Raw genomic sequence first — 26,156 nt, 5'->3', positions numbered from 1 at the left:
AATTTGTGCAAATTTAGAAGCAGCATTTAGGGAAATTCCCTTTTGCCAGCAACAGCCATATAGCTCCAAAAAGCAGTGACTGGATACTGGTCACTATCACAATCTTTTTATAATGAATCACTTTCTACCAACATATTTCCTATAATCCACAAAATACGGATCAAGAAACCGGAAGGGCTTGCACCAAATTAGAAGACAACTTTGGCAGCGTAGCAGAGCAAAGGCTACTGAGGTCAAAGATGTGCCAAAGAGCCTTCGAACTAATTATGTTTCAGCTTTCTGAAGGAAGTGAGCAAAATAATGCCATATAACCTCTTTCAACAGAAAAACCCATGACCTTTCTTTGGATGGGTTTCTTTTAAGTCAGGAAATAGAGTGTGACATGAGAAAAATAAAAGTTTAATTGTTTAGATACCAAGGTAAAATAGGGAATTCTTCAAAACCAGAAAAAACCTGAAAAAAGCCCATATCGTCCTTGCTCATAGGAAAATAAATAAATAAATATTTTCTGAAACTATGGAGACTGAGAGGCATTGAAGCTTTCACGTTAGCACACCATAGCTAGTCAGCAGAGGGAAATAAGAACTTAAAATTGTCAGCTGAGCTCCTCCTCCTCACTGATCAGCACAAGGAGAAATACTTGTTCCTCCAGAGAAGGCTGAACATTAAGAGCATATTTCTATTGCAAGTGGCAAACGGAGAGAACAGAATAACCTTGTCTTCTGAGAAGCCATAGGCTGCCTGTCCAGCTTCACAGCCTGCTGAGACTGTATAGGGTTCTGGCAGTACTGATTATTACTGAAACGTAACAACTTGCACCTCTATCAGATGAAATAAATTACACAGTACTTTGCTAGGGCTAAGAGAGTTCTGCACCATTTACATTAGCCACCTTGCAGATACGGCAAAGCCTTACTCTGAGATGTTCAGGTAAGTCTAAAGGAGTAGGGTTTTTTCCAGAACTCATATGAAAGCTCAAATAGGAACCTCAGAAAAGAGTTATCAGTACAGTTGCTTGTCCTGAAAAACAGCTGTTTGAAATACATGCTCAGACTCTTAACTAGGCCCTTAAGAGTCCTGATCACTACAAGAATGTGCTAAATGAACAAATCTGTCTTTATGAACTTTTAAGTCTTGTTTCATAATCTGTTCCACTTTTCATTAGAGTAAATAAGAGAGACAGAGCCCAAGTGGGAAAGCAGCAGATGTAATTGCTGCTAAGTAGTGAGCACAAGTGAATTCTTAAATACAGTTCTTATTTCACTATAGCATTATAATAAAGCAAAGGGAAAAAACAGATTTAAGCGGTAAGCTTTACCAGCACATAACCATATCTACTATTATCCTAAGTGCACAGGAAGTACAGTCTATGAAGAGGGTGGCAGGTCAGCTACACAAAGCTACCAAAAGCTTTTTTTTGTTTAGAATGAGATTTAGAGCACATTCCTCCTCACCTGAAACAGTAGCGCTCCAGAAAAATCCCTAGAGTCAGGTCATTTTTCCCATAGAACTCCATGGTCACAATCCTAAAGCAGACAACAGAACGCTTCAGAGGATAGATGCTGTCACTGTTAGCTATGCAACAGCCATTAGGTGCACAGATCAATACCCACTGCTGGCTTGTTTTCAGCCCTGCATATATTCAGACACTTTTCCTCCTCCCGCCTCCTGACTACTCTTCCTAGATCCCTGCTGTTAGGTTTGTTAATAATGAAATCAGAGTCCTACTAGAACAACTTTAAACTTGACATTTTAAAGTCAAATAGAATTCAACTGCACTTTTTAAGATCATGCTCAAGACTATCTAGGCACAGAAACCTAGACAGCTTGAAGCTTCAAACACTAACATTTAAACAGTTAGAAAAAGGGTACATCCAGAAGATAAAAATAGCCTTAAGAAAGACTCAGCTTCTATTTTCTTAGAACCTGAGGTGACCAAGCCACTTAAAATGTCTATCAGTTTAAGTGTCACGATTCAGACATCTCTAATATTGCTAATTTACATCCTCCTATTGTTGCTGTTTAGTGAGCTTATCACCACATTCTTTGGTTCATTCCTAAGCTTTTACAGGAACTCTGGACCTTTCCCTGCGAGACCACCATCTGTGTATTTTCAGGTGAGCTAGATGATGAAACACTAAGACTTGTTCTGTCTAGTAGAGCGGGAAGTGTGTCGTAAGTTGCACACAATTAACAAATTACAGCTCCCTAAGGTAGAAATAGTTAAAAGCTCTTCATGCTGATGACAATAAAATGAGAAATATAGCAATATATTCAAACACCACTCTCAAATAATACAATCTAGAAGTATTCTGAGATTCTCTTAAGGCTTATATTTGGGCTTGGACATTCTTCTGTGTTTATATACACCAATTTTTTCCCACAAAACTGCATTGCAGTGCCCTCCACACACAAACATTTCTCTGCAGTGAAAAGACCAACTAAACTATTCATTTTTAGGCTTGGCTTTCCCATTTATGCCTTGGGGATTACAAGGTCTATGAGGTACTGCTCTGGATCCACCTGACAAGGTAAGACCAAATTCTTTTGGCAACAGTTCCTGTTGCAGGATGGGCACAACCTGCCTAGAAGTCCTCAAATACCGCTATGAAGCAAGCACTGACCTTCATTTAGATAAAAAAAGATAGCAACTATACAGGCTGTAGAGAAGTAGTTTTCATACCAGGGGCTAACACAGGCACTTGGAGCATTGCTGGACTGGGCAGAAGAGCTACTGAAGAGAACACACAGCCTCTGATGGTTTACTGGACTCAAGCAATCCACCTGGTAGAAAGAGAATAACTCATTTACTGGTTACAGATACCTCCATCTGCACACAACTCCTGATGACAAAATTCTATTCTAGTAATTTTATTCAAAGATGAATCTCTGCTTGCTCCTTTTCTATATATTAACCTTGCATTATCTCTGAGCTTCAGGCACACTTCTACTATGTATAATTGCTAACTGCAGTTTTAAAACAGCGTAACTAATATGTGTAATGAAAGCAATGCACATATGCGTTTCTGTGGAAAGAAAGGTAAGGGAAATGTAAAACAACAAAAGCCCCGAGACAAACATCCAGAGTCTCCAAAGCAGTGTACAGTTTAGGACACCTTGCAGTCAAAACTCTGCCCCAATTACTCATTCAGGCTATAGAAAGACTTCCAACTTACTGTCCTCTGTGAACTTACCACTGCTGCTGGAATGGAGCTGTTTCCCCTTCCACACCCTACAGAACTATGAAGTTACCAAATACTTTTCTTTGATCACTGAATAAATTTAAAACAGCATCAACCAGTCTGATCCAGAGCAAGGGCTAGTCTTACAGTTTGTAAGACTACGGCCTGTGAAGCTACACAGATTTATATTTAAGCACCATTAAATAGTGACTTCTGTTCAAGTGCTTGAGGGCTGATTGGCTCAGGAAACAGATGTTTGACTATTAAGAGATCAGTTCTGATACTGTTGTTCATACACTATTTTCCTGAACAGCTTCCAGTACAAGAAAGTCCCAAGATCCTTTTTTTCAGATACAAGTTAGTTACTTTCAATAGCAGTTTCCCAAAACTTTAAATATTTTGATTACAATCACATATTCCCTTACTTTGAATTTTCAAAGAAGATTCCCCCCCTCCATTACAAGATTATTCCTTTTCCTCAGATCACTCAAACTTTTACAGTCAAATACTTCACTGTAATTACAGCTTACTGTTCTCTTTTCATGACATCAAGCCCTCTGATGATGGATATTATGCTTTTAGAAATCACCAATACAAGCAGCAAGAAAGCTTGGTTTCAGGAACTACTTCTTTAGGTTTGTCCTCCCGTCATGAACTCATTTTCAGAAATCAGTCACATACAGCTGAGCAGGCCATGTAATACATTGATTCTGGGCTGACTTCATACATTTCTCAGGAAGTACAGTCTCATATCCTCTTCCCTTTTCAGGAAATTTTTCAGTCAGTCTCTAGTTCTTCTTTCTTAAATCCATACAGTCCCTGGTTATACTGGTTGGCTTAAGTGCCCAGAGCCCTACAAGCTAAAATGCAGGTTCAATCCAGCCAAAAAAAAAACAAAACAAAAAGCAAACACACACAAAAAAACCAAAAACACACAAAAAAACCAAACCAAAAACCAACAACAAAACCAAAAACACCCACACAAATAAAAAAAAAAAAAAAACTAATCACCAACCCTAATTCTGGTTTAACATTTAATGAGACACTACGCCTTCTGTAATACCAGGCAAAACTGATGTAACCTGGGTTTTCAGCATCATAGCTTTGAATCTTACCTTATGAGACCACGAGGATTCACTCTGAGCCAGTCCCTTCTCATCCTCTTCAATCCTGCAGCCAGTTTTTCCAGTAGGGACGCTAGACACATCCTTACTTTGGGCAAAGGGATCTGCGTTTTTCTGTAGTATCCTCCCTCCTCTGGCCCGATAGTCAGCCAGCATTCTGGCCAAGCTCTGGCTATCGCCTAGATGTTCTGCTATTCTAGTACTGACCAACTCATGAGAAGGTAAGACTTCAATAGGCTTAGCTTGAATACTCCCATTCATCCCTTGTAGTCCAGAGAGATCCCGCAATAACTGTCTCTTCCTTCTGCTCTCCAGCTCTTTGTATTCCTTATTAAGAAGTGGAGACCAATAAACTTGCTCAGGGAAGTAATCACGGGCAGGGCACCTCATGCCTTTTTCAGTCAAAAGAAATGGTTCACGGAACATCAGTACAGGAGAAATACAGAGAATGACATCTTTCAATTCCTGCTTAAATGCTGCAGAGTAAGTCTTGAGACGATCCTCAGAAGAAGTTACTTCTTCCGTGACATATAAACCAGTATCATCCTGGAGAGGGTCTCTGAAGACCCTCATCTGACTCTTTGACTCTTGCAGATCATCTGCCTGTTGAAAAGACTCTAGCGTCTGGCTATCCAGAGCAACCAAGTGCTGGTCCATGCCATGGAGGGGCAGCAGGGATGTTTCAGGTATTGCAGGAGGTACAGAGTTGAACACTGGAAATTGTGACTCCAATTTGTGGTGCTCTTGCTGTTTTGAAGACACCATTTCCAGTTGACTGTTCTCTTGATCATCTCTCTCAAATAAACCTCTTTGTTCAAGCAAGCTCACCTCATCAGAGGAGACAGACTCTGAGATTACAGGCAGCTTTTCAGAGGATAGTTCAATGTCTCTGACTGCTGTGCTGAAATCCTCACCATTGAAGAGGTTCTGTTGTTCATTTTCATCTCCTGGCTCCTCAATAAGGGAGTGAAAGGAGGTGTTTCTGGTCAGAGTAGGGGGCATGGCAAACTCATCCATAAGGAAAGAAATTTCCAGCTGGGAATGATAAGCCACACAGACCATGAAGATCAGGATCTCCTTCACACGGGCCAGCTCATACTCTGCAGCACCACACAACTTGATAGTACAACCCAGGTGCTGAGGACACCCTTCAAAGAACATCAGGGTTTTTGTCTGATCTAGAAGAAAACAAAAACAACATAGGAGTTAGGATGAGAACTACAGTTAACCTGCTTTTAGCCATCTCACACACTGAAGAGACTGTAACAGACTAAGAGCAAGTAACATTGGTAGCACAGGCCAGCTGCAGAAGTTCACATCCCTGTACTGAAATAACTTCTTCTGCAAGCAAAACAAGCATTTGCTATAGAACTTCTGTTCTGTAAAACAAATCATCAAAAAGTCCAAGTGAAGAGCACATGGAACATGGTGGCCTAAACAGCCTATTCTAAGATCACTGTAGACTATGCAGCAGTGAAGCAAAAGAAAACCACTATCATCCCAGGCACATTTACTCATTGTTACAAGTTAAAAGCCTACATGATTTTGAGTGCAATTTGAAGGCTGGAAGTGGAAGGGAAGAGATGCAAATGACTGCACCTCCAAAAAAGATTTACATGAACAGCATCTATGTGTGCTAGCACCACTGGAAACCTGTCAAGGAGCATTTCTTCCTTCACTGACTTCCACTGCTGAAAAGAAGTTACAGTGGAAAAGGAACATGATTTCTCAAATGTGAACAATAACTGAACATGAGACAGTGTGCACAAATCGCAACAAGGCAAGTTTTGACTGGATATGTTACAGTAGGATCAGGTGATCTTTTGAGGTCCCTTCCAACCCAGGCTGTACTGGCTCTGCTTCTGTGTGGAAAAATGCTTCATGGTGAGGATGGTTAAGCAACTGCACAGGTGCCCTGACAGAATATGAGTTCTCCATTCTGCAATATTTTCAGCCTAATTAAAGTCTAGTGAGTCTCAGTTAGATCATGCTTTTGTGTCCACAGCCAGTTCACTGTAGTTCCAAGATGTAACAGAAGTAAAGAAAGATGAGTAGGAAGGATAATACTCGATCACACAAAGCACCCAACACTTCAGATCCAGTTAAGAGAAGCAAAACATTTACCCTTTCACAAACACAAGCTAAAACACGCCAAGTTTACTCACCATTGGGCAACTGGAAAACTTGCATATAAAATTTATGACAGGTTCCCAAACGTGGTTTGGTTAACAGTTGATCCATTGACATCACTAAGTCTCCCTGGGTCATTCGACTCACCCGATCTAATACTTGCTGTGAAAAATGGAAAGAACAGTAAGAATCTACAGTGCAAAGAGGGCACTGGCATCTTTAGCTTGCTCTTAAAACACAAACAAGCAAGCCAGTGTGACCATGGAAACTCCTCAGTGAGATGCAAACTCTGGGTTAAACCCAGCCACACAAACACACATCCACAGTATACAAGAATCTTAGAAAAGCAGTAAATACTTCTGGTGAGAGGTAAGATTGCACCCTTCCTTGGAGATATCTGGACCTATTCAAGTGAAAAGAGTTCCAGGAGGTACAGTGTAGTCAGAACAGTGCTGGCTATCAGCTCAGCCAACTCCCACAGCTGCTCTGTTTGTCTGGGTGCACCCTGCCCCACAGGGACAGAGAGGCGCTCTGGCAATCACTGTGGACCCATGCAGGTTTTGCTACAAATAAGTGTTAAGAGTTAACTAGAACCAAGCCAGGGTATAAAGACACAGCAGACAGAGTAGCTGTGAAGAGCTGAGGAAAAGTTACTCTCTAGGTTTGCTTGTCCTGTCTTTTTGGAAGGGAAGTACCATTAAAAGAGAGCCGAGGTTTCGTTAGAGAAGGACAACTCTTTGCTTTCTCCAGGGAGCTTGCTACAAGAAGTTAAGAGATTTACAAGACCCAGTCTGACTTTGACAGGAAATGCTCACCGGCTTGACATTGATGACCAGGGTGATACCATGCTCTAAGAGCATGTCCTGAGCAATTCGGGACACAGTCTTCTCAACAAGGACCAAATTAGGCCTGACATCAACTATCCGCTGTACATAGTTCTTCAAGAACTCCCTTTCCTGCAGACAGGAACAAAGTATGGCAGTTAAATACTACAAACCCATCTGAATATTACTTTCTCTCATTTATACAAGACCTTTCCTATAAAACAGGGAAACCAGCTATCCAGAAACCACCATCAGTTGCCCATTGTGCACATTTCCTCACCCCCACAGCACAATACCCAGTTTATCAGTAATTTGTTATATGCACTAATCGCACACAAGGATGCAGTCCAGTGACAGTCAGAAGTAAGAGACTTGCAACAGAATCCAAAAATACATACATGAACCTTATATCCTTACACGGAAGAAGTCTTTATGTTTGAAAGCTGCTAGAATTAAAGCATCCTAAACCAAAGCAGTTTGCAGTATCATGTTTGCCATCTTTAGATACATGCTAATGTTGAGTGCTGTCACTCAGATACTTCCATTCACTAAGAGTATGCCGGTGTCCTATGCCTCTACAAGTCTGTACGCAGACCTTCAGTCCCTAAATCTGTACTTGGAGACAGTGCTCCTGGAGTAGGATCCAAAATGCTGTGCGCAAAAAACTGCTCATCTAAACATGCCCACCTTCTGGCTTCATTTCACTATCCCCTCCACACTTTTATTACTATGCACAGAAAGAGAAAGCAGAGCTGCAACTCCATCTGAATTAAAGGCCTACACTGAGGAGGACGTAACTTCCCAAGCCAGGTACTCTCTATCATGTTAATGCAGCTCCCATCAGTCAGGTTTTAGAAGATCTGTGCAAGAGCAAGATACCACAAAAGCAGTTTGTCAGTTCCTCAGAAGACAAACATTCACTGTAGTGTAGCAAAGATAAAGCTTTTGCTAGAAGCTAATCTTTTCAAATGAAATAGTATTTCTGTAGTATTTTCTGTCCTATAAGACTTTAACGCAGATACACAAATAGTTATGATCATGTTCCAAAGCAAATGCTGAAATAATTACAGAGGCCAATATTCAGAAGATACAGTAGGTATTTCTATCCCATCCAGACAAAGGACAGGTCTCAGCCGAAGCTTTTACTAGAAAACCAACTCACTGGGCAGAGACAAGTTTATTGCTAAAGCTTTCACATTTGTAATCCTCTCTATATATCACCACACAAAAGTGGGTTTAGATGCATGCTAAGGAAGTAGTCAAATACAGAAACCAAGATTACGACCCAAACCCAGTAGGGCACCAAATATACTTTTCATGAGTATTGTGACAAACACCTGAAGACCAGTTCTTGAATAAGAATGCAGTGTGTTAAAGAAAAGGTCTACTCATTTCAGCGTTCTCATACTTGAAGCACCTTCCTGCTCACAGGGGCAGGGCACCTGTTCTAAAGTGACACACTGTAGTTCATCATTCATTAGGTTGGTGCTTGTTCTATTTTTTCCAAGCCTGACAAAAAGTAACATGGGTGCAACTTAACCCTCAACCACACCAACTTCTCTAATATTTCTTCATGCACTAAATCATATCCAGCTCTGATCATCAAAAAAACCCCCCACATTTTCTAAAATGCTACATTTAATTGCGAGGATCAGATGACTCTCAGTACATGTAACTTGATGACAAAAACCCTCAAAGCAAGACCACAAGCTTGCACTGTATTTACTGCAGCAGTTTTCTTAGCCAACTGCTAGACAAGGAAATCTTAATCTTTCCTATGCAATCTCACTCTCTCAGCTCCACCTTACACACTCAAAAAACAATGAGATGTGTGCTGATCATCATCAACCAAGAACAAAAGCATGCTCTTACCTGAAGTACTATAGGGTCTATGCAGGTAAACTTTGTTTCTTCTCGATAGAGATACTCAATTGAGCACTTCAGCAGAAGAATTTTGGGATTTTTTAAGCAAGAGTTCATCTAAAAAAGACAAAAAAAATTGTTAAAACAAAAATACAATCATCTGGAAGAGAAAGCATATGCAACAAAAGAAGACAGACTTCCCATGATTAACCCTTCTCCCAAAAGTGTCCCAGCTATCCCACCTGCAGACCCAGCTACACATTCTTCCTTCTTATGAAGATATAGGAATAGGTTGCCCAAGGAAGTTGTGAATGCTCCAACCCTGGAGGTGTTCAAGGCCAGGCTGGACAGACCCTTGGGCGACATAGTTTAGTGTGTGGTGTCCCTGCTCATGGCAGGGGGGTTGGAACTAGATGATCTTAAGGTCCTTTCCAACCCTAACTATTCTATGATTCTATGATTCTATATTACACCCAGTTTTGGAATTTCACAGCTACTGTCCAGTAAGAGTGCAATATTAGAGGTTTCTATAGTCACCTCCAAGGATACCACAAAATCTTGATACACTTTGGAGCATCCATCCAGATCACTTCTATCTTAACCTCCTGCTTTAGTTAAAGGCTTACTTTACTATATTGTCATAAGCCAGAACTACAAATGCCTTTTTCTAGCTAAAATCTGGGGTTAGATGCCTTCTGGGGTGGTAGGGGTAGAAAGGATGTTTTTCTATATGTGCACGAGGAAAGTTTCCAAATCTCTGGGCTTAAAGAAAACAACTTGGAAAAGAAATGCTTTAAAAGCCATTCTTGTATAGGGACTCACACTAGAGAAAGATTGTAATCCTCCTGACTTGTGACAGATGCTTCATGACACAAAAAGGAAGTCACAGCACACTTGTTTCCTCAGCATGCACTATTAGCCAGCACTTGATTAGTCAAGCCTACGTTACCTTTTTGTGTGCAACATTCTTAGTGCAAACAAATCCATTCACCACCATGGAGTCAAATTTCTTTCCACCAGGAATCTAACAAAGTAAAGAACATTTTAGAACTGTCATATGCTCCCGTAAGTTCTAATGCAGTAAACATAATACATAGAATACCTATTGTAGCTGATGTGCAAACTACACCCTCAGCTATCAGGTGAAACATCAGATACAGTCATGCTAGATACACAAATCTTTTCCTCTAAAGTCTGGCATCCTAAGGACAACATGAAAACACATATTAAGTTCCAGGATCTCTAGGCCCCTCCTAACAAATGCGTATTTGTTAAACAAGGTACATTCTGGAAGATAAGGGAACCTAACTTCTATAGGCCATCAGAAGCACATCCCATTTCCACTGACAGCAAACAAGTTGTAAGGAAAGGAAAGGAAAACAAAAAAGGAGATAAAAAACAAACTTCTACCTACTATCTGAACACACCAAACAGTTGACTAGTGTGCCTACAGTTACAACCAATCACACGAGTAATAAACATGCAACAGGTTTCTGAATAACATGTTTCAGAGCACATTTCTGTTATCAGCATGTGAAAAGAGCAGACAGCTACAAAGAGCTTTCACCTCTGAATACCTGTCCCTTTGAATTGAAGATTCAGGAGACCCAGTGACAACCGATGCTGCCTGAAGAGATGCCACAGAGCTCCTACCAGGACTATGAGGTTCTCCTCATATCTTACATGGCTTCCAAATAAAAAAGGCCTCCTGAGGTGAATTTTGCCAAATAAAAACAAAGCCGAGCCTTTGATCCTCAGTCATACTAGCTCCTTGGATGTCAGTTTCATGTCAGCCTCTCATAAGAAACTCTGCATGCCACAACTCCAGCTTTACTGTACAACAATGTCAACACTCTGTCATCTGGCAGAACTGGATGCACTATCCCACAGCAATTAAGTTTTCCTTTTGAGGAAAGTCACTGTACTTCACATGGGAAGAGTTCAATCCTCCGTAATGTATAGTTACAGAGTAACAGATGGCTACACAGAGTTCTGCAAGCTAGCTACCCAGCACTCTCTACCTCTCCAATCCAAGCACAAAACAAGCAAAAACCAAAAAAGGAAACAAGTCATTAAAGAGGATTGCTCTTTGCCACTTTCTGCAGCCTAAAAGAAGAGGTCAGCTCCAGGGCATTGAAGCACCTTTCACAGTATGCGAAGTTCCTTCTATGCAACTTTTTCTAGCCTTACCCAAAGGCTACGTTGGCCAACTACACCACTAAACATGCTGGGGGCAGCATGAAGGGGACTCTTCAAATAAGGGGTGCTGCCACCAGCTGCAACCTTTCGTTCCCCTACATCCGCTGTTTGATACTTACTTTTTTGATATGGACAAACTGGCGGATATCCATGTCATCATCTCTGTTCTTGACATCAGGCCGTACGGTTTGAACTACCTGGCAGACCACAGGTACAATGATATCCCTCCAGGACAGTGACAGGGACTCATTGTACAGAAGCTGCTGAAGCAGTGCCATCATGTGGTTGTGATTAGCAGACCTGAAAAAGGCAAAAGAAAAGATGTCTCATGAGAAAAATACGTAACAGGGATTAGTCGAAGTTGCATTTCAGAAGTAAACTTCTTAACATTTAGAATGCAGGAAGTCTCTAAAGGAAGAGCTGCCTAGAATGTTCTACAGTCGACTCTGGTCCTTCAATATGTAAAAATCACAGGCAAATAAGCAATCAAAATATACTATAAAGACGTGGTTTTCTTAATTCAAATAAAGTTCTTATATTGTCCACTGTAGATCAAGTCCCACTGAAAGCTGGTAGAATAGAGTGGCTTCAGGAATTATCAAGACAAAAATTCCTTTTTCTATGTATTGCTTACAGCAGCCTTTCCATAGCTTGTTTCTCCCCATTCTCTTCCCTCAGCAGATCCAGATTGCTGTGATGCCAGCCTAAGGGTGTGAAAAAGAGTTCTTTGGACTTCTCCTCCACCCTCCTGTTGAACAATGACTCTGAAAGAGACAAACAAACCTTACTAATATAAGGTCACAATTGAATGCCTGTATCTTTCTGAAAGGCTAGTTTGAAACAGAAACATTTTAGTAATACGTAAGTCTAAGCCTCTTGAATTACTGAGTTTGAGCCAGATGTCATGGTAATATGATGGTGCAAACAGTATTAAGTATAACAGTGGTGAGTCTACAAAGGCAAAGTGAGCTACTAAAACTCGTGTACTGCCAGTATAGACCAGTTTTCTCTTCTGGAATTTAATTGTTACTGCATTTAAGACAAGACTAAAAAATAGAATCTTATATCCCAGTTTTGCCTATAAATAAGCAGCAAATTCAAGATATCATGCACATTCATAATACATAAGCATAACACATTTCGGACTTGGAACATTGATCCAAGGCACTAAATTGATCAACAAAAAGCAGCTGCTTTGAAGACATCTACATATAAGTGGCATTAAAAATCTAGTTATTTCATTCAGCCTGCAGCACAGGTATCAAAAATATCTTTGTAGAGGCCTTGCTTAGCACATCTCCCAAACAGACTTTAAAGAAATGCTATGCTACCAATTCATATGTCAGACTTTTGAACCTTTATGTGACTTACAGCCCTGACCCCACACACCACCTCCTTGCTGTTCAGGTGCAGACAGAGCTGCCAGCAGGCTTGTTCATCTAGGCTATGTCACAGTATTTAATATTACAGAATTCTCAAGGATCCACTGTCAAGAAAGTGACACAAGCTTTTCAAAAGATCTCAGCACATTTTCTCACCTACATCCACATAACCATCATATACACAGGTATATTTCTGCTACAACAAACAGGATGCCAATGAAGGCTATGTCCACTGAATACATATTTTTCTAAATCTAAATATCAGCATGAACTATAGCAATTTCTGTTTTGGAAACAGAAAGCTGGTTTCAACCATGTAAAACAATCCTCGCTTAGAATAGGTCTGCCACTTTCAATCACTATCTTCTGTAGTAACTCCTTAAAACTTCTCTAGTCTGCAGTAGTGGATTGGAGGTTCTTTCAGCAGAGATTTATGTGCTTTGAAAGAATTACTAGATTATTTCCCATACAGGTATGGGAAATATTATATCTATATTATATAATTATATCTATATATGTAGTATCTATATTATAGAGGGAAGTTATAAGCTTCCCCATTCTCATAATGGCCAATTAGAAGTTACATATACTAGCAGTGTAAAAATTTTCATCGGCAAGTAGTAAGCCTTCCGAGTTCAAGCATAAAACTCCTCAGAGTGCATGATCCAACTGCAAAATCCTTATACAATAGTAATCTGAGAAGGATGAATGGAAAGAAAAAGGACTTTAAAAACAACAGTTAACTTGTTCCAGATGTTCCATACCCAAAATTAGTTGTGCAGAAGATTAACAGAAGTTACATTGAGTTTTTCCCTTTCTCCTGCAAAAGCTCAGTTGAAAACTAAGCATTGATTTCATCAAAGACTTTATTTTCTAACTGCACAGACATTGGGGTTTTCCCCTTACTTTCTCCTCTCACAAGCTCACCAAAATCAATAGCATAAACTGGGAGAAAAAAAGCCCACAGGTTCACCTGGTCACAATACTACAAGGCACATGGGTTTTAAAACTCACAACTGCATCTAATGGCAATTTCAGAAGTACATTTCAGAAATAGTAGTGGTGGTACTAATGACAGGAAACCCAGAAAGATTTAAGAGATGAAGCTTTAACCTATTCTGTAGAAGAAGAGCAATTAATCATAACCACATCTTCATCTGCTTGCACAGAAAGTTAAAAATCAGTTGCATAAGTTTGTGGGTGGGAAAGTTGTGAACAGACCTGGCACTTACTTTAAAATAAAAAGTACAAAAAAAACCCAACAAGTAAAAGCTTTTCTTTGAGTGCCTTTGGAATGGAAAAATCCAAAAAGTGAATGAAATCTAAGCTTGCAAGTGCATTTAAAAAAGTTACAGTATAGCTTATCTATCAGTTTTGCCACGAATAAGTTCAGATTTACTGTCAAGTAAGTATTTCTAAAGGATCAACGCCCTATTAAAGGAGTATTAAGGAGTTCCCATCATTATATTAAAACTGTACAACAGCAACATTTAAAGCTTCTCCTTACCTTTAATAAAAGCATCACTTATAGAGAACATCTGCTGCCCTCCGTTCTCAGGATTCAAATACTCTGAAAGAAGACAGAAGAGGGAGATAGGCGGAGACACAAAAAAATGACAGGTTACACTGGTGTGCCCATATAATTATGATGTACACGCCCACATCAGAAGCAGCAGCATTACTCATCTAAGTGTTTAGTCACCAATTTAGCAAGAACTTGATGAGTGGTAAAGACAAGAATATCCTCTCATTCTTGTTCTATCAAAAAGTTCTTAAGACAAGAAAATATTACTGTGAAGAAACAGAACAAACAAAGGAGACACAAGCAAAGACTGAACTAAGAGTTAAAAGTTTGCTTTTCCCATTGACCCAGACCACACTTTTCTTAATCTGAATACAAATGTGCTAAGCTGCAGGCAGACACCATAGGAATGTGCAGACAGGGAACGGTCTCCTCACTTTGGACTAAAAATGCAGCTTCAAAAGCCATCTTGCTCTCACATTCCAATGAAGTTCTTAGACTGAAGTTCTCGGCCACAAGATTTATCTTACATGGTGAAGGAAACAAAAGAGCCTGCCCTTCAAAACCTAGAAGTCTAAAGCCTAGAACAGTTTAAAGTGTTTTCAGGAATCAGTGCTGACAGAGGTGGACTCTCAGCAACAAAGGAAAGTAAAAGATGAAAGAGGACGAAGCTCCATCTACCACCCTTGTTTAGCTTGCTAGATCTTGATCTTTCATGCAGGCTGGCTGGCTACAAAAAGCTTGTTTTCTCTGCAGGCCATTAGATTGTTGTGCCTTTAGTTAGTTCCTTGTTCCCAAAAAGGGATCGTACAGTGGGAAAACAAGAGCAATAGTCCAAGTGCTTATACAGTGCAATAACCCAAAGTCTGAAGCTAACCCTTTATCACATCCCTCAAGAATGGTCCAGACCTACTGCCACAAACAGAATGCAAGCCAGGCAGCTTTCACACACCAACAGAAAGCAACAGAAAGTTGACGGGACACAAACAATCACAAGTCTCTGAACAGCAGCACTCAATAGACCCTTTACATGCCACCATTTTCAAAACCTGAGCTTGTCCGCAGTTGCCCAGTTTTCAAACATATACTCAATAGACGACCAATGTACCAAAGGGAAATTGCAAGCCCCCCCTTGCAGCTTAATAGTTATTTGCAGGTTCCTTTCATCTCATGTTTAGATTAAGAGTTTAACATTACAAGCAATCTACTGCTTGATAAAAGCTGGCTCACCCTCAGCATTCATTCATCCACAACCCCACAGACTACCTAGACAAAGTCATGTCATGCTGTACCTTCACATGAGCATGTATACTAGCACCTCCATCCCTCTCCACCTTGCAACAGTCTTAGGGCAGCAGCCACTACTGTGAATACACTCATCTTAGGTCTGACACACATAGCTGACTGGCACAGCCAAGGCAGGAGTTATCCCCAGCTGAAACCTAACCGTAGTTATGCCCTGGTCAAAGACACAGGTGGCACCTCTAAACCAGCAACACTTCTTTTCGGTACAGCTTCACCTCTTAGAACTTCACCTCCAATTGTGCCCTGGGGAAATTCCTGACAAGGTAAGATACCATACATCTTCAAAGACTGGACAGATAACAGACTTACAGGTGTGAGTTTGAGACGGTGAGAGTGGCTAATGCACATTTCTTACCTCACATCCTCCCTATATGCATCATGCTCCAAAGAAGGAGCAGCAGGGAGGAAAAGGAAGTCCCTGTAGTTGTTTTTGTAGCCTTGTCTGTAAGCAGCGACTTATCAAGTGACCATCTTAGAAGCAACCCTGAACAGGTTCACCAAAACAAAAAAAGAACCAAAACAACCCACAACACAAACTCCTAGGTCTGATTCAAGGGCATCATTGAAACCAAACACCACAATGCACACAGAAATTCACAGGTCTCTAATGGAAACCAGCAGGTACATACTTTATACACCTTACAGACTGCTCTGGTCAAACATCAAAACAGACTGGCCTGCAACCTCAGCTTTTCTTCTAGATATACAAAGAAGCATGCATGCATCCACAAGTAACCACTGAAAACCTAGGTGCACCTTCCCAAAAGGTGCACCAATAGGGCTCCTGATAACAGCACGCTAAGGCTTGGCAAGCAGTGGTGGTAAGGAACTGTGTCATAGTTATTCAGATGCTCTTCTCTTTCCCCCTCCTAATTAGATGCAAGCACCAAAAACTAACTACCCAAAATACCTCAAGGATATCTGGCTGCAAAGACATTTAGAAAACAAAGTTTCCCACATTGACAACTTTTTAAAAACAGCAACTTTAAAATAAATCACTTATCTTTCCCACCAATTTAAATGCAGAAAGCAATCGTACTTTGTTTCCTATTTTGATAGACACTATAAAGTACCATTGTCTTTAGGCAGTGATACTATGAGTCACTGTACTCACTTGTAAGATACTACAAGCCAACTAACTTGGAGTCACTAGAATTCCATGAAAACACACCAGACATTAGTCAGCCTGTAACATCACAAGAAGTCCTGCCATTAAACTCAGACTATATACAAACCACACTGTTGTAAAACACAGCTGGTATATCACAGGCCATTGCTTCAAAGCAGCTGACTTCTGTGACTGGTGGAAATTGCACATCCCTTAACCATTTGAAGAAATCCACTAACCACTTGGATCAAAGTTGACCTGCACTTCTCGCACTGATGTTTTGCCCTATGAGTCCTCCCCCAGTGACTCTAATTTACACAGTTGTGAGGAAATTGAGTTACTAGCCTCAGAAGGTGGATGTGATCTTCAGTTTTACTACATGATTTCAAAGGAAATTAAGTCACTGCCATCCAGTCTAAGGACAAAATGCAATTTCAATGAAATCAAGCCAAATACACATGTCCGTAATAGTCATGGGGAAGTTACTGATCCCTGACAGCAGCAAACATACCATGTCACTGATTAACTATAGGCCTCTATTCTTAAAATAACCATGTCCTATTTTACATAGAAACATATCTAGTCTTGACTGTCTAATCATTGTGATACTTTGTAACATCCTGGATGGCGTGTTTTGTCACAAACAGCCAAGATAAATCAGGAAAACAAAATGGAAGTCTCTGCACTCAGACTTCAATATTTACAGAACAAAGTTTTAGAAGTCATCCATTTCACTACTCTAGGCTCTGCAGTATGCACTGTAGGAGGCTGTCCCACCTCATTTCTGAAGGCCTTGAATAATGAATATCTAAGTACCTATGAAATGACAGTCTCCCTATTGCCAAAAAGTGTTTCTTGCTATTCAAGATACCACACATTTCAGGAACAGATAACAAACACCAGTCAGCAGAGATTCAGCAAAGATAGCAGAGTGCTACCAATATATGTAATTCAAAGGCAGAAATCTCTCTCCTTTCAGTCCCCTCATCACTTGCCTTTTCCACTGATCTTCTCCTAACTCTCCAGCATCAAAATCTTTCTCAGAAAAGCTTCAGCTGTGGCTACGAGAAGCCTTGATTTGGTCCATAGTTTCTGAGAGAATTACGTTCTCTTACATTTCCCCTTCATTATGTTCTGCTTTTTGTATATGGGGATAAAGACTGAGATATGTTTGAAACCAAGACTATCATTCTGCCAAGTCCTTTAACACTGGACAAACCAAACTGACTACTACCTGCTTTACTGCCAACACACACTGATAAAGAGAAACCTGCTACAGCTGTAAACTCATAGGATACTGCAGTACACCTGGGCCTATCTCAAGCTCACTTAATCCAGCATCCCCCCTTCTTAAAAGGAATTTATGAGTATATTCTCTGACCTTCCCTTTCCTGCAGATGCATTAGCTTTTCATTTGATTAGAGCATGAACTAGAAACAAGTTGAAGGGAACCAACAATGAGTTGGTGTCAGTAGTGCTGACAATCTATCCCCTACTGTTGAGACACCTGACACCAACTCAGATTTTTACCCTACTCTGCTCCTTTAGCTGGGGGGGAAAAATAAGCAGTTAGATTTCCCTTCTTCTAGACATATTTTTAGTAAATAACAAGAGGCAACTACAACAGGCACTAACAAATGCCCCCTCTAATTTGCCTCTCTCACCCATGGCTAAAATGCTTTCAAAGTCAGCTGTGACCAATTCATTATTTAACACTGGATCATCTTTTAAAGTTGGAAATACTGAAGGGGTAAGAGTGAAAGAATAATTAAGAATAAGAAACTCCTTAGGAGCAGCCAAAGATAGAAGTCTACAAAGCTGATGTAACCTTACGTGAGAAAGCAGAGCAAAGACACCAATTGCTCCCCAGCATGAAAAGCAACTAGAATATACTAGACCCAAGCCAGAGGCAAGCCCTAGTTTCAGTCAGCCCTTGTCCAATTTCAAGAATGCAGCTGTCAACGGGAAGTACATTATTTTTTCCATAAGGATTCTGCTTAAAGTCTTTCAATTTTGTACTTATTTATTTCCAAAGAAGTCTTGAACACTGAGTATTTGATTTCTTCCTACTTCGCTTAAGTGGATGTTCTCTTTTGAAGAAGTGTTCTACAATTAGAAGTCAGTAGAGACCTCTTCCAAATTAATTTTGTCCGGGTTTTGTTTGGGGTTTTATTTCTTGCTTGCTTCTCCAGTTTAATCTCAAACTGTAGAGACACATAGCAAACTGGTTTATGCACAGACTATTTTTCAACCCCTGTTAGTCAGAAACTGTATATGTGCATGTGCCTTATTATGTACAGACAGGAGACTTTGTTTCAACTGCAAAGAGAAAGTCACAGGGGAAGTTACACACTCTGCAGAGAAGGTGTTTCAACAGATCTGCTGAGCCTCCTCAGAGGTGAGCACATCAAAACTGCAAGCGAGTGCCAACTAAATGTTGTATTTCCCCCTCTGTAAGACAGCTACCAAAGTAGTGTCCAAATAGGCCAGTATTATTAAGGCCCAGCTCTCCATCATGTGCAACTCCAGCTGGTGACTACCTCATACCTTTTTGGTCGGCAGGGTGAGGGGGCACATGTGGGTACTTGGAGTGCTTCTTGATATGGAAGTTCACGTTGTCCAGCTCCACGTTCAGGCTGATGGAGGCGGCTGAATCACTGTCCATTGTGGACTGGAAGCTGCTGACTGAAGTGCGCTTGCTAGGGCTGGCGGAGTCTTTTAGTGTTGGGTAAGGGGAAGATACGGGGAGGAGAAGGGTTCAAACGGGAATCATGAGGGTATTGGAGAGGAGAAAAATTGTCTTTACTACATAAAGACCAGTGTGCAATACTACAGGAATACAGTATTTTTATAGTTCTAATCTTATCTTCAGGTGTGCATGCTAATATATTGGGCATTCTTTAGTACATTACTATAGGGCCCAAATCAAGCAAAAGTCTGCTTGAGAAACAGAAGGCAGCAATTTACATGCTTCTCCTCCATCAAAAGTATAAAGCTCTGCCAGTTTCACTAAATACAAAATACTGTATCCATTGTAAGAAACAGGAGGACTAGTTAAGTTATAGTTTGCTTAAATCCTTACTGCCCCATGCACGCACACACAAACACACATACACACACATAAAGCAAGACATGGTTAAACTACTATGTTATGAGGACTGAGGATAACAGGGGAAAAGGCAGAGTGAGCACAAGACTCAGTTGAAACTCACTGGCTAAGTTATCTTCTCCTTCGTCAGCAATCTGCTCTGTGTCACTGTCATCAAACTTGATGTCTTTGAACCAGGATGGCTCAGAGTGCCCCTCCACAGAGTTTACAGAGTCACTGTCCGGAGATGGGGTTTCTGAGAACTCTGTGCTCTAGAAGACAAGGAAGAAAATAAAAAAAGGTGTTGAAAGTGCAGCTCTGCTGAAATATTAAGTGGCCTTAGAAAGCAGCCTGTTACAAATACAGATCAGACATTTTCAAAATCAGAGGAAACTCTTGGTGGGCTGAGCCAGGTTAGTCATACAGCCACCCTGCTTAATATGAATTAGGAACTCTTTGGAACAGGAACCAAGTATTTCTATACCCTTCCCACTTCCACATAAGCTGCAACTAAGCGGCACTAAAGGATAAGCTTATTCTACTGCCCATTTTCTGCTACCACATCCAGCTAAGCAGTTTCGAATGCTTGCTATCCCCATGTAAGTTTGGTGATGACTGTATCCTTTGCCCAGAAACCAGCACATGCAGCTTTTAGGGGAGGCTAATTCTAAGTTACTGAAGCAATTCTGTGACTGACCAAAGTAGCTTTAAGACTTTCACTCACAAGTCAGACTCTAGCAGGGGCTGCTGGATCAAAGCAAAGGCTGGCTAGAGTGCCAGAGAACTTGGAGAACATCTAAGTGATTTCTATCAGCCATCCTGATGCCTCCAGTCATCTTAAGATCTCACCATCATTCCTTTGGATACAGTGATTGCAGCGAGCAACTGAGTCAGCAAGCAACCGAGTCAATGAGAGTCTCCTAGCTCTTGTGCAGGAGAAATGAGATCAGATAGTGCCTTCAGCTGATGAGAACAAGGATTGGCTTTAAACCTTTAATAACATAAGCCCCTTACGAATACTTAGAAACAGGGATCCACAAGCACTTGCTAGCTAAGGGCAAGCTTTTACCACCAAACTGAGACAATGTAGTTGAGTAGCTGAGATGCCAGATGAAGCCCAAGGCAATCTCAAAGAAACACCACATGACTGTGGCCAAGAGCTGAAATGCATGAGGAAGACAAGATGCTAATGGCTGCAAGCTTTCTGACTGAGCTGCATCACACAGCTGAGCCATTCTTTATTGTAAGAAGCTGCAGAACATGGAAGAGTCTCAACCAAATGTTTTCAGGTAACAGAGAGGCTACAGCGATACCTTGTTCCAGTTAAAAAAACAATCCAATCACTCTGACCAGTGACTGCTCTTACCCCTCATCAAGTTTGGTTGCAATGAAATATGGTAGGGTAGCATCTCTGGTCACTGGTTCCCTGCCTCCCCTTCAGTTAGCTAGTCTTATTTGGGAGGCACAACAAATACCCGCTCCCAGTCTTGTATTATGTGGCTATGGTACCGAATTCTTTATAACTGCCACAACTGGTGATCAGGAAAGGCTTACCAATACAATATATAAGAAGATCCAATACTGCATATCTAAAATATCCATTCTTTGGAAGTTTTTAAAGAAGCGATTTTGAAATAGAAGAACACAACCACAATTGTGTCTCCATCACCAGTAACTGCACACAGATTCTAGATTGTGCACAATAGCACAGATGCCACAAGCACAGACTATGCCATTTCAAGGCCTCCATGTAAAACATCCACAATGAGAGGCACTGGCCTAGATTGGAGAACCTTTCCTCCACTATGCACAGTGCACTGTCTGTAATAACACATCCTCCACAGAGGACAGCCCCAAAATTTTCTTGGCAAATGCAGCTTCCTCAGGCTTTAAATCACTAAGGAAAAAGGCCAATTCTCTACACACGAGAGCCGATTCAGACATATGCCTGTTGAGAAGAGGATTAGATAATATTCTAGTTGACAGCCAAACCCAGAAAAAAACATAGTTTTCCTACTCCTTTTACCTGTAATGGTCTGTAGAGAGCATACTCATCTCTGAAGAGCTGATCATGATGACTGACACATTCTAGCCAGCGCCCATCAACCAGTGCTTGTCCTATTGCAATGGCTTGGGCCCTGGAAGTATAAGAATAGAGATGGTTTTCTAAGTCTAGTTCTAAACACAGAGAGTTTGTAGTACGAGCACACTACAAAAGGGAAGAGTCATCTGCTATGGACTGTTCAACTCACCAGTATGTCATTAACCAGACGCTATTTAAAATACAGCGGAATGGAAGCCGAGTGTACTGATTCAAGTATGCAGCTGGTTGAAGAGACTGCTAGTACTCTCAACTCGGCCAAGGTGTCTAACAGATGATTAAGACATATTGTTTGTGCTCCTCCAATATTGCTAGCTTGAATTATATGTAGACTAAGCATCTCTGCTGAGTGAGGACTTGCTCTACGCTTAAGAGCCATCTCAGTTTTATCCCCCTCCCACACAGCGAAATACAGCAGATTCTTTATACTCACTTACAAGGTTAAGAGCCTGCCAGCCCCACCAAAAATCTAGCTATCAAATTCGTGATCTCTGATCCTAGGGGCAGACTTGCCCTTTCGAGTATTAGTAAACATTATTGGACAGCCTTTGTAACACACTCACCGCTCTCCAACTGGTTGAGTAATATTTGTCCCATAAGCTATCTCCCACACTGACTCCCAAACCAGACAGCCCCCTGCACCCTGTTGGTTTGGGCCACACAGAGTGAGAACCCTGCCTGCGTTGCTAGGCAGCAAAGAAGAGATATCTGCATTTTCTTTCTTTCTCATCTCCCTGCAAAGGGGTCTATCTCTGCCGTCTAAGGCACCCTATCTCAGCTGAAACTCAGAACCTCCTGTGACAGAGATAGAAGACATCTGCTGTCCTAAAGCATCAGGGTTACCTTGTGGTTATGTGCCCATTTCTGATGAGCCAGTTGACCAGCTCTTTTCCCACAATGCAGTTGGGATGTGTGCGCAGCCAGTAGCGATGGTCTTGAAACTCCATCCCACTGTTGTGATGGCAAATTTTCTTCCACAGATCTTTCAGCTGGACTGAGTCCTGGACAGGGAAATGTGCAAGTTACTTACTAGTGTGACCTTAGCACTAGGTTTAAGGGCATCAATCTGGGCTCTCAGATCAGCTTCTAAATCAAGAGCCCTGCACAAACACATAAAATCTAAGCCGTTCTGCACTTATGTGAAGGTACAAACAGAAATAGCAAACACACACGAGATCAGTTCCTTGTATCCTAACTCTTAAATAAAGTTGAGAACAAGGAAGAAATAAAGTGGGCACCCTCAGAGTTAAGTTTGTTTGTTTTTTTTTTAATTTGGTAAGATTTTGTACTGCCTAGAAGATACTTACGTCCTTACTACTGCCCTCTTGCACCCTATTCTCAAACTCAGGTGGTATGTGTAGATGAAGCGTGAGACAATGAAAACATCTTTTAGAAGAGGGTTTTTCTATACAACCTATTCTTAACCTAGGCTTTGTGAAGCATACTAGTCCATTATCAAGCCCAGATATAAAGCAAGTACGCGACACACCACTGCGCACTGCTACGTTCAAGTTCTAGGACATCATTTCTTATTGGGGATTCCTTTTTGTATTTTTCAGTATCAAGTCTTCTTTTAGCCACTGTTGGCTTTGGCCACTAAGCAAAAGAGGTGTGTATCCCTCCCAGCCCAATTAACCATTTTTGACTTTCTGGATCTGTTCCCTTCACCACTTGGTACACTTCAGCCTCAAACTCATTTTCAGGCCTGCTAAGCATGTACACTAACCCTTGTTTAGGCTATGCTGCATCCGAACTGAGGTGTCTCTCTGCACTTGGGCCCTTTTCCCACATGTGTCCTGGCTTGGCACAGCACAATCCATTGTTGTAGAGTGAAAACTGGGACCTGGGATTATTTTGCGAGCAACAGAGCACCCCAAGGGGTGGAGAAGAGACACTGCAGCTCAAATAGCTCAAATGTTTTGTGTAAGGGTAGGGAGGGGAGAAGGAAGCTTAAATTTTAACTGGTTTCAGCTTTCCAGTTCACTGCCAGACCCACATTATTGCACTTTCCCAAGGGTGCCCTGACATCCAAGAGCTTTCCTCCACTTCTGTCACTGGACTGGCTTGCTGCTTTTATTTCCAGCAGTGGCCATCCCAAGTGTTATCCTAAAACCCATGTCAGCAGCTCCCCTTCCACACCAGGCATAGAGCCAAATGGGTGAGTAATGGAACACATCATAGGATCACAAGATTTGATGCAACCAGTGTTTCCACAGTTCAGCTGCCTTATAGTTTATGCTTAACTCACATGGTGAATTCAGTAAATTGCACGAACTGGCAGAACACAGCAAACCCTTTCAACTTCAGAATTTTGACCTCTGCTCGACATAAAATTTGCTTATCCCAGTGTATTTACATCATCCCCTACCTTTTATTTAATGGGCAAAGTTCAATTAGTCTTCTGAATGGACCACATTAAGCTTTAAATTAACTTCTGATATAGAGTCAGCTCCACGTGCTAAGTGCATCAAACTGGGAATTCACAGAAAATCCTACATTGACACTGCATTTTCTGATCTTACATGAACAGAAGCAATACTACCAATCCTCTTCTCCCCCAAGGAAGGAAACAGACAAAAATTAAACAACGTGAAGCTGAAGTGCACTGGGACTTGATCATCTCAGTCCAAGTTGTGTTCACAGCATTTTATATTTCATTTTGCCTGCATTAACATATATGCACAAGCAGGATGGTGTACAGACATGCCTTAATGTTCCTTCCTCATGTGGTTATCCATTTACAGAACACCCTGGAAAAGAGTTATGCAACTGAACAGGAGCTAGTCTTTCTAAACCCTCAGGAGTACTTGTATGCATTCTGCTGACAGCAGGCAAATACCTGACAACATAGAAATGAGCCTTCCTGATTTTAAAATGGCAACAGGGAGCAATCTTGAATCTCTTAATGTGTGAAAAACAGTTCCTTCCCTTCTCTGCATCTTTTTTGCCCCATCTGTTGGAAACACTTCCCTTCCCTCAAAGAAAAGAAACACTGTTTTGTACTGAAGATTGTACAATAACTGCCACCTACAACACTGCCTCTGTGGGAAGAGGAATAACAGGATCACTGAACTGATCCTGTTCAGTTCACTGTTACACATTGATTTTTTTTTTTTCAAACAAGTCCATCACTACAACCTTCCACAAACTGTGGTATTTATTCTGCAAACAGAGGGAGGGACCAAGTTATGTTTTAGCCCAATAGGCTGTAACAGCTTTAACTTATTTATTGTGGTGCAACCATTTTGATGCAGCCATTTGAAGTTTTCAATTATGTGGCTTACGAAACGAAAAATCTAAACCTGAGGAAATACAAAATCAGGTCATTGTGTTACAGGCTTAAACCACAAGGAGCCACCATACACCAACTCCACACCACGTAACACACTTCCCAAGACTAAAACTGTAAACACTTTTATACAAACACCATATGAAACTACCATTTGTTTCAGGAATATGGAACTGCCCAAAGCAGCACCAATATTCTCCATCCCTACACTACCTGGAGAAAGGGTCCAGGTAAGAGTGCTCAGACAAGAGCCTTTAAAGGTAGCAAGATACTCCTGCTGCATGATACAAGAAAGGCAAACTTCATTGCCTTCACAGAGCAAGACAAACAGAAGCCTGGTTAAGGTACCAGAAGGATTTTGCGCTCATCCTCGCTAGTCTCTGCCTTCGTATGTGTGCGACTGGCCTGCGGGCTGACGGATGTCTCGTAGGCAGGCACCATTGGTGAACCCGATCGATCCAGTGACAGGTTAGTGATGCTGGCTGACCTGTAGTGGAAGAGAGAAGGATTGAAGTGTAAGTGTTCATTGTGCAGTGCTTCAGCAGAACAGACATTGATCTTTTATCATGCTAAAAAGGAACTTAAGCTAGTGACACTGTTCACCCTCCTTACGACAACTTACTGCTTAAAGCTTCATCCCCCATCAAAGCAGAAAAAAGGATCCCTATGAAGCAAGTGTATTGCTTTGGAATATTGAAGTTAAACCTTAGCTTTTGTAAAGCTCTTTGTAGGAAGGAGTCAGAACTAAGTTTAGCCGCAACAATTCATGTATGTCTACATTTGACTAGACTGGGGAAGCGATGGGATGCTGGGTAATTAGAAACTCCAGCAGTTGGGAGTCAAGACAGACACCAGCAAGGGCAGCCGACACCCAGGATACCTGTAACAGGGCAATGAGATTCCCACTCTCCTTGACCCATTTAAAATTCCTTCTCCTCAGCTCTCTGAAATGGCTGACAGTCTACAGAGTCTAGGAATTTGAGCACCTGCTCCCTAGTTTGGCTAAACTGTCTACTGAAGTTGGGGGGTCACTCCAGCT

At 41.2% G+C, this 26,156-nt stretch overlaps 1 protein-coding gene across 1 annotated transcript in view; it reads right to left on the bottom strand.

Annotated features, from left to right (window-relative positions):
* Positions 1–26,156, bottom strand: part of PIKFYVE (phosphoinositide kinase, FYVE finger containing) — a 57,118-nt gene that overhangs the window by 16,643 nt on the left and 14,319 nt on the right. Inside the window, exons 7-21 of the mRNA XM_010016065.1 lie at positions 25,466–25,604; positions 22,672–22,829; positions 21,754–21,865; positions 19,852–19,999; positions 19,187–19,354; positions 14,212–14,274; positions 11,957–12,086; positions 11,442–11,622; positions 10,073–10,147; positions 9,133–9,240; positions 7,252–7,392; positions 6,472–6,598; positions 4,298–5,484; positions 2,684–2,784; positions 1,455–1,526 (exon numbers count right to left, since the gene is read on the bottom strand). Of these exons, the coding sequence (XP_010014367.1) occupies positions 1,455–1,526; positions 2,684–2,784; positions 4,298–5,484; positions 6,472–6,598; positions 7,252–7,392; positions 9,133–9,240; positions 10,073–10,147; positions 11,442–11,622; positions 11,957–12,086; positions 14,212–14,274; positions 19,187–19,354; positions 19,852–19,999; positions 21,754–21,865; positions 22,672–22,829; positions 25,466–25,604 (2,910 nt within the window). The remainder of the gene's footprint in view (positions 1–1,454; positions 1,527–2,683; positions 2,785–4,297; positions 5,485–6,471; positions 6,599–7,251; positions 7,393–9,132; positions 9,241–10,072; positions 10,148–11,441; positions 11,623–11,956; positions 12,087–14,211; positions 14,275–19,186; positions 19,355–19,851; positions 20,000–21,753; positions 21,866–22,671; positions 22,830–25,465; positions 25,605–26,156) is intronic.

The sequence above is a fragment of the Nestor notabilis genome, unplaced genomic scaffold (assembly GCF_000696875.1).
Source record: "Nestor notabilis isolate BGI_N333 unplaced genomic scaffold, ASM69687v1 scaffold24026, whole genome shotgun sequence".
Lineage (NCBI taxonomy): Eukaryota > Metazoa > Chordata > Aves > Psittaciformes > Psittacidae > Nestor > Nestor notabilis.
The sequence above is the reverse complement of the archived record's forward strand: the minus strand, read 5'-3'. Positions and strand labels throughout refer to the sequence as shown.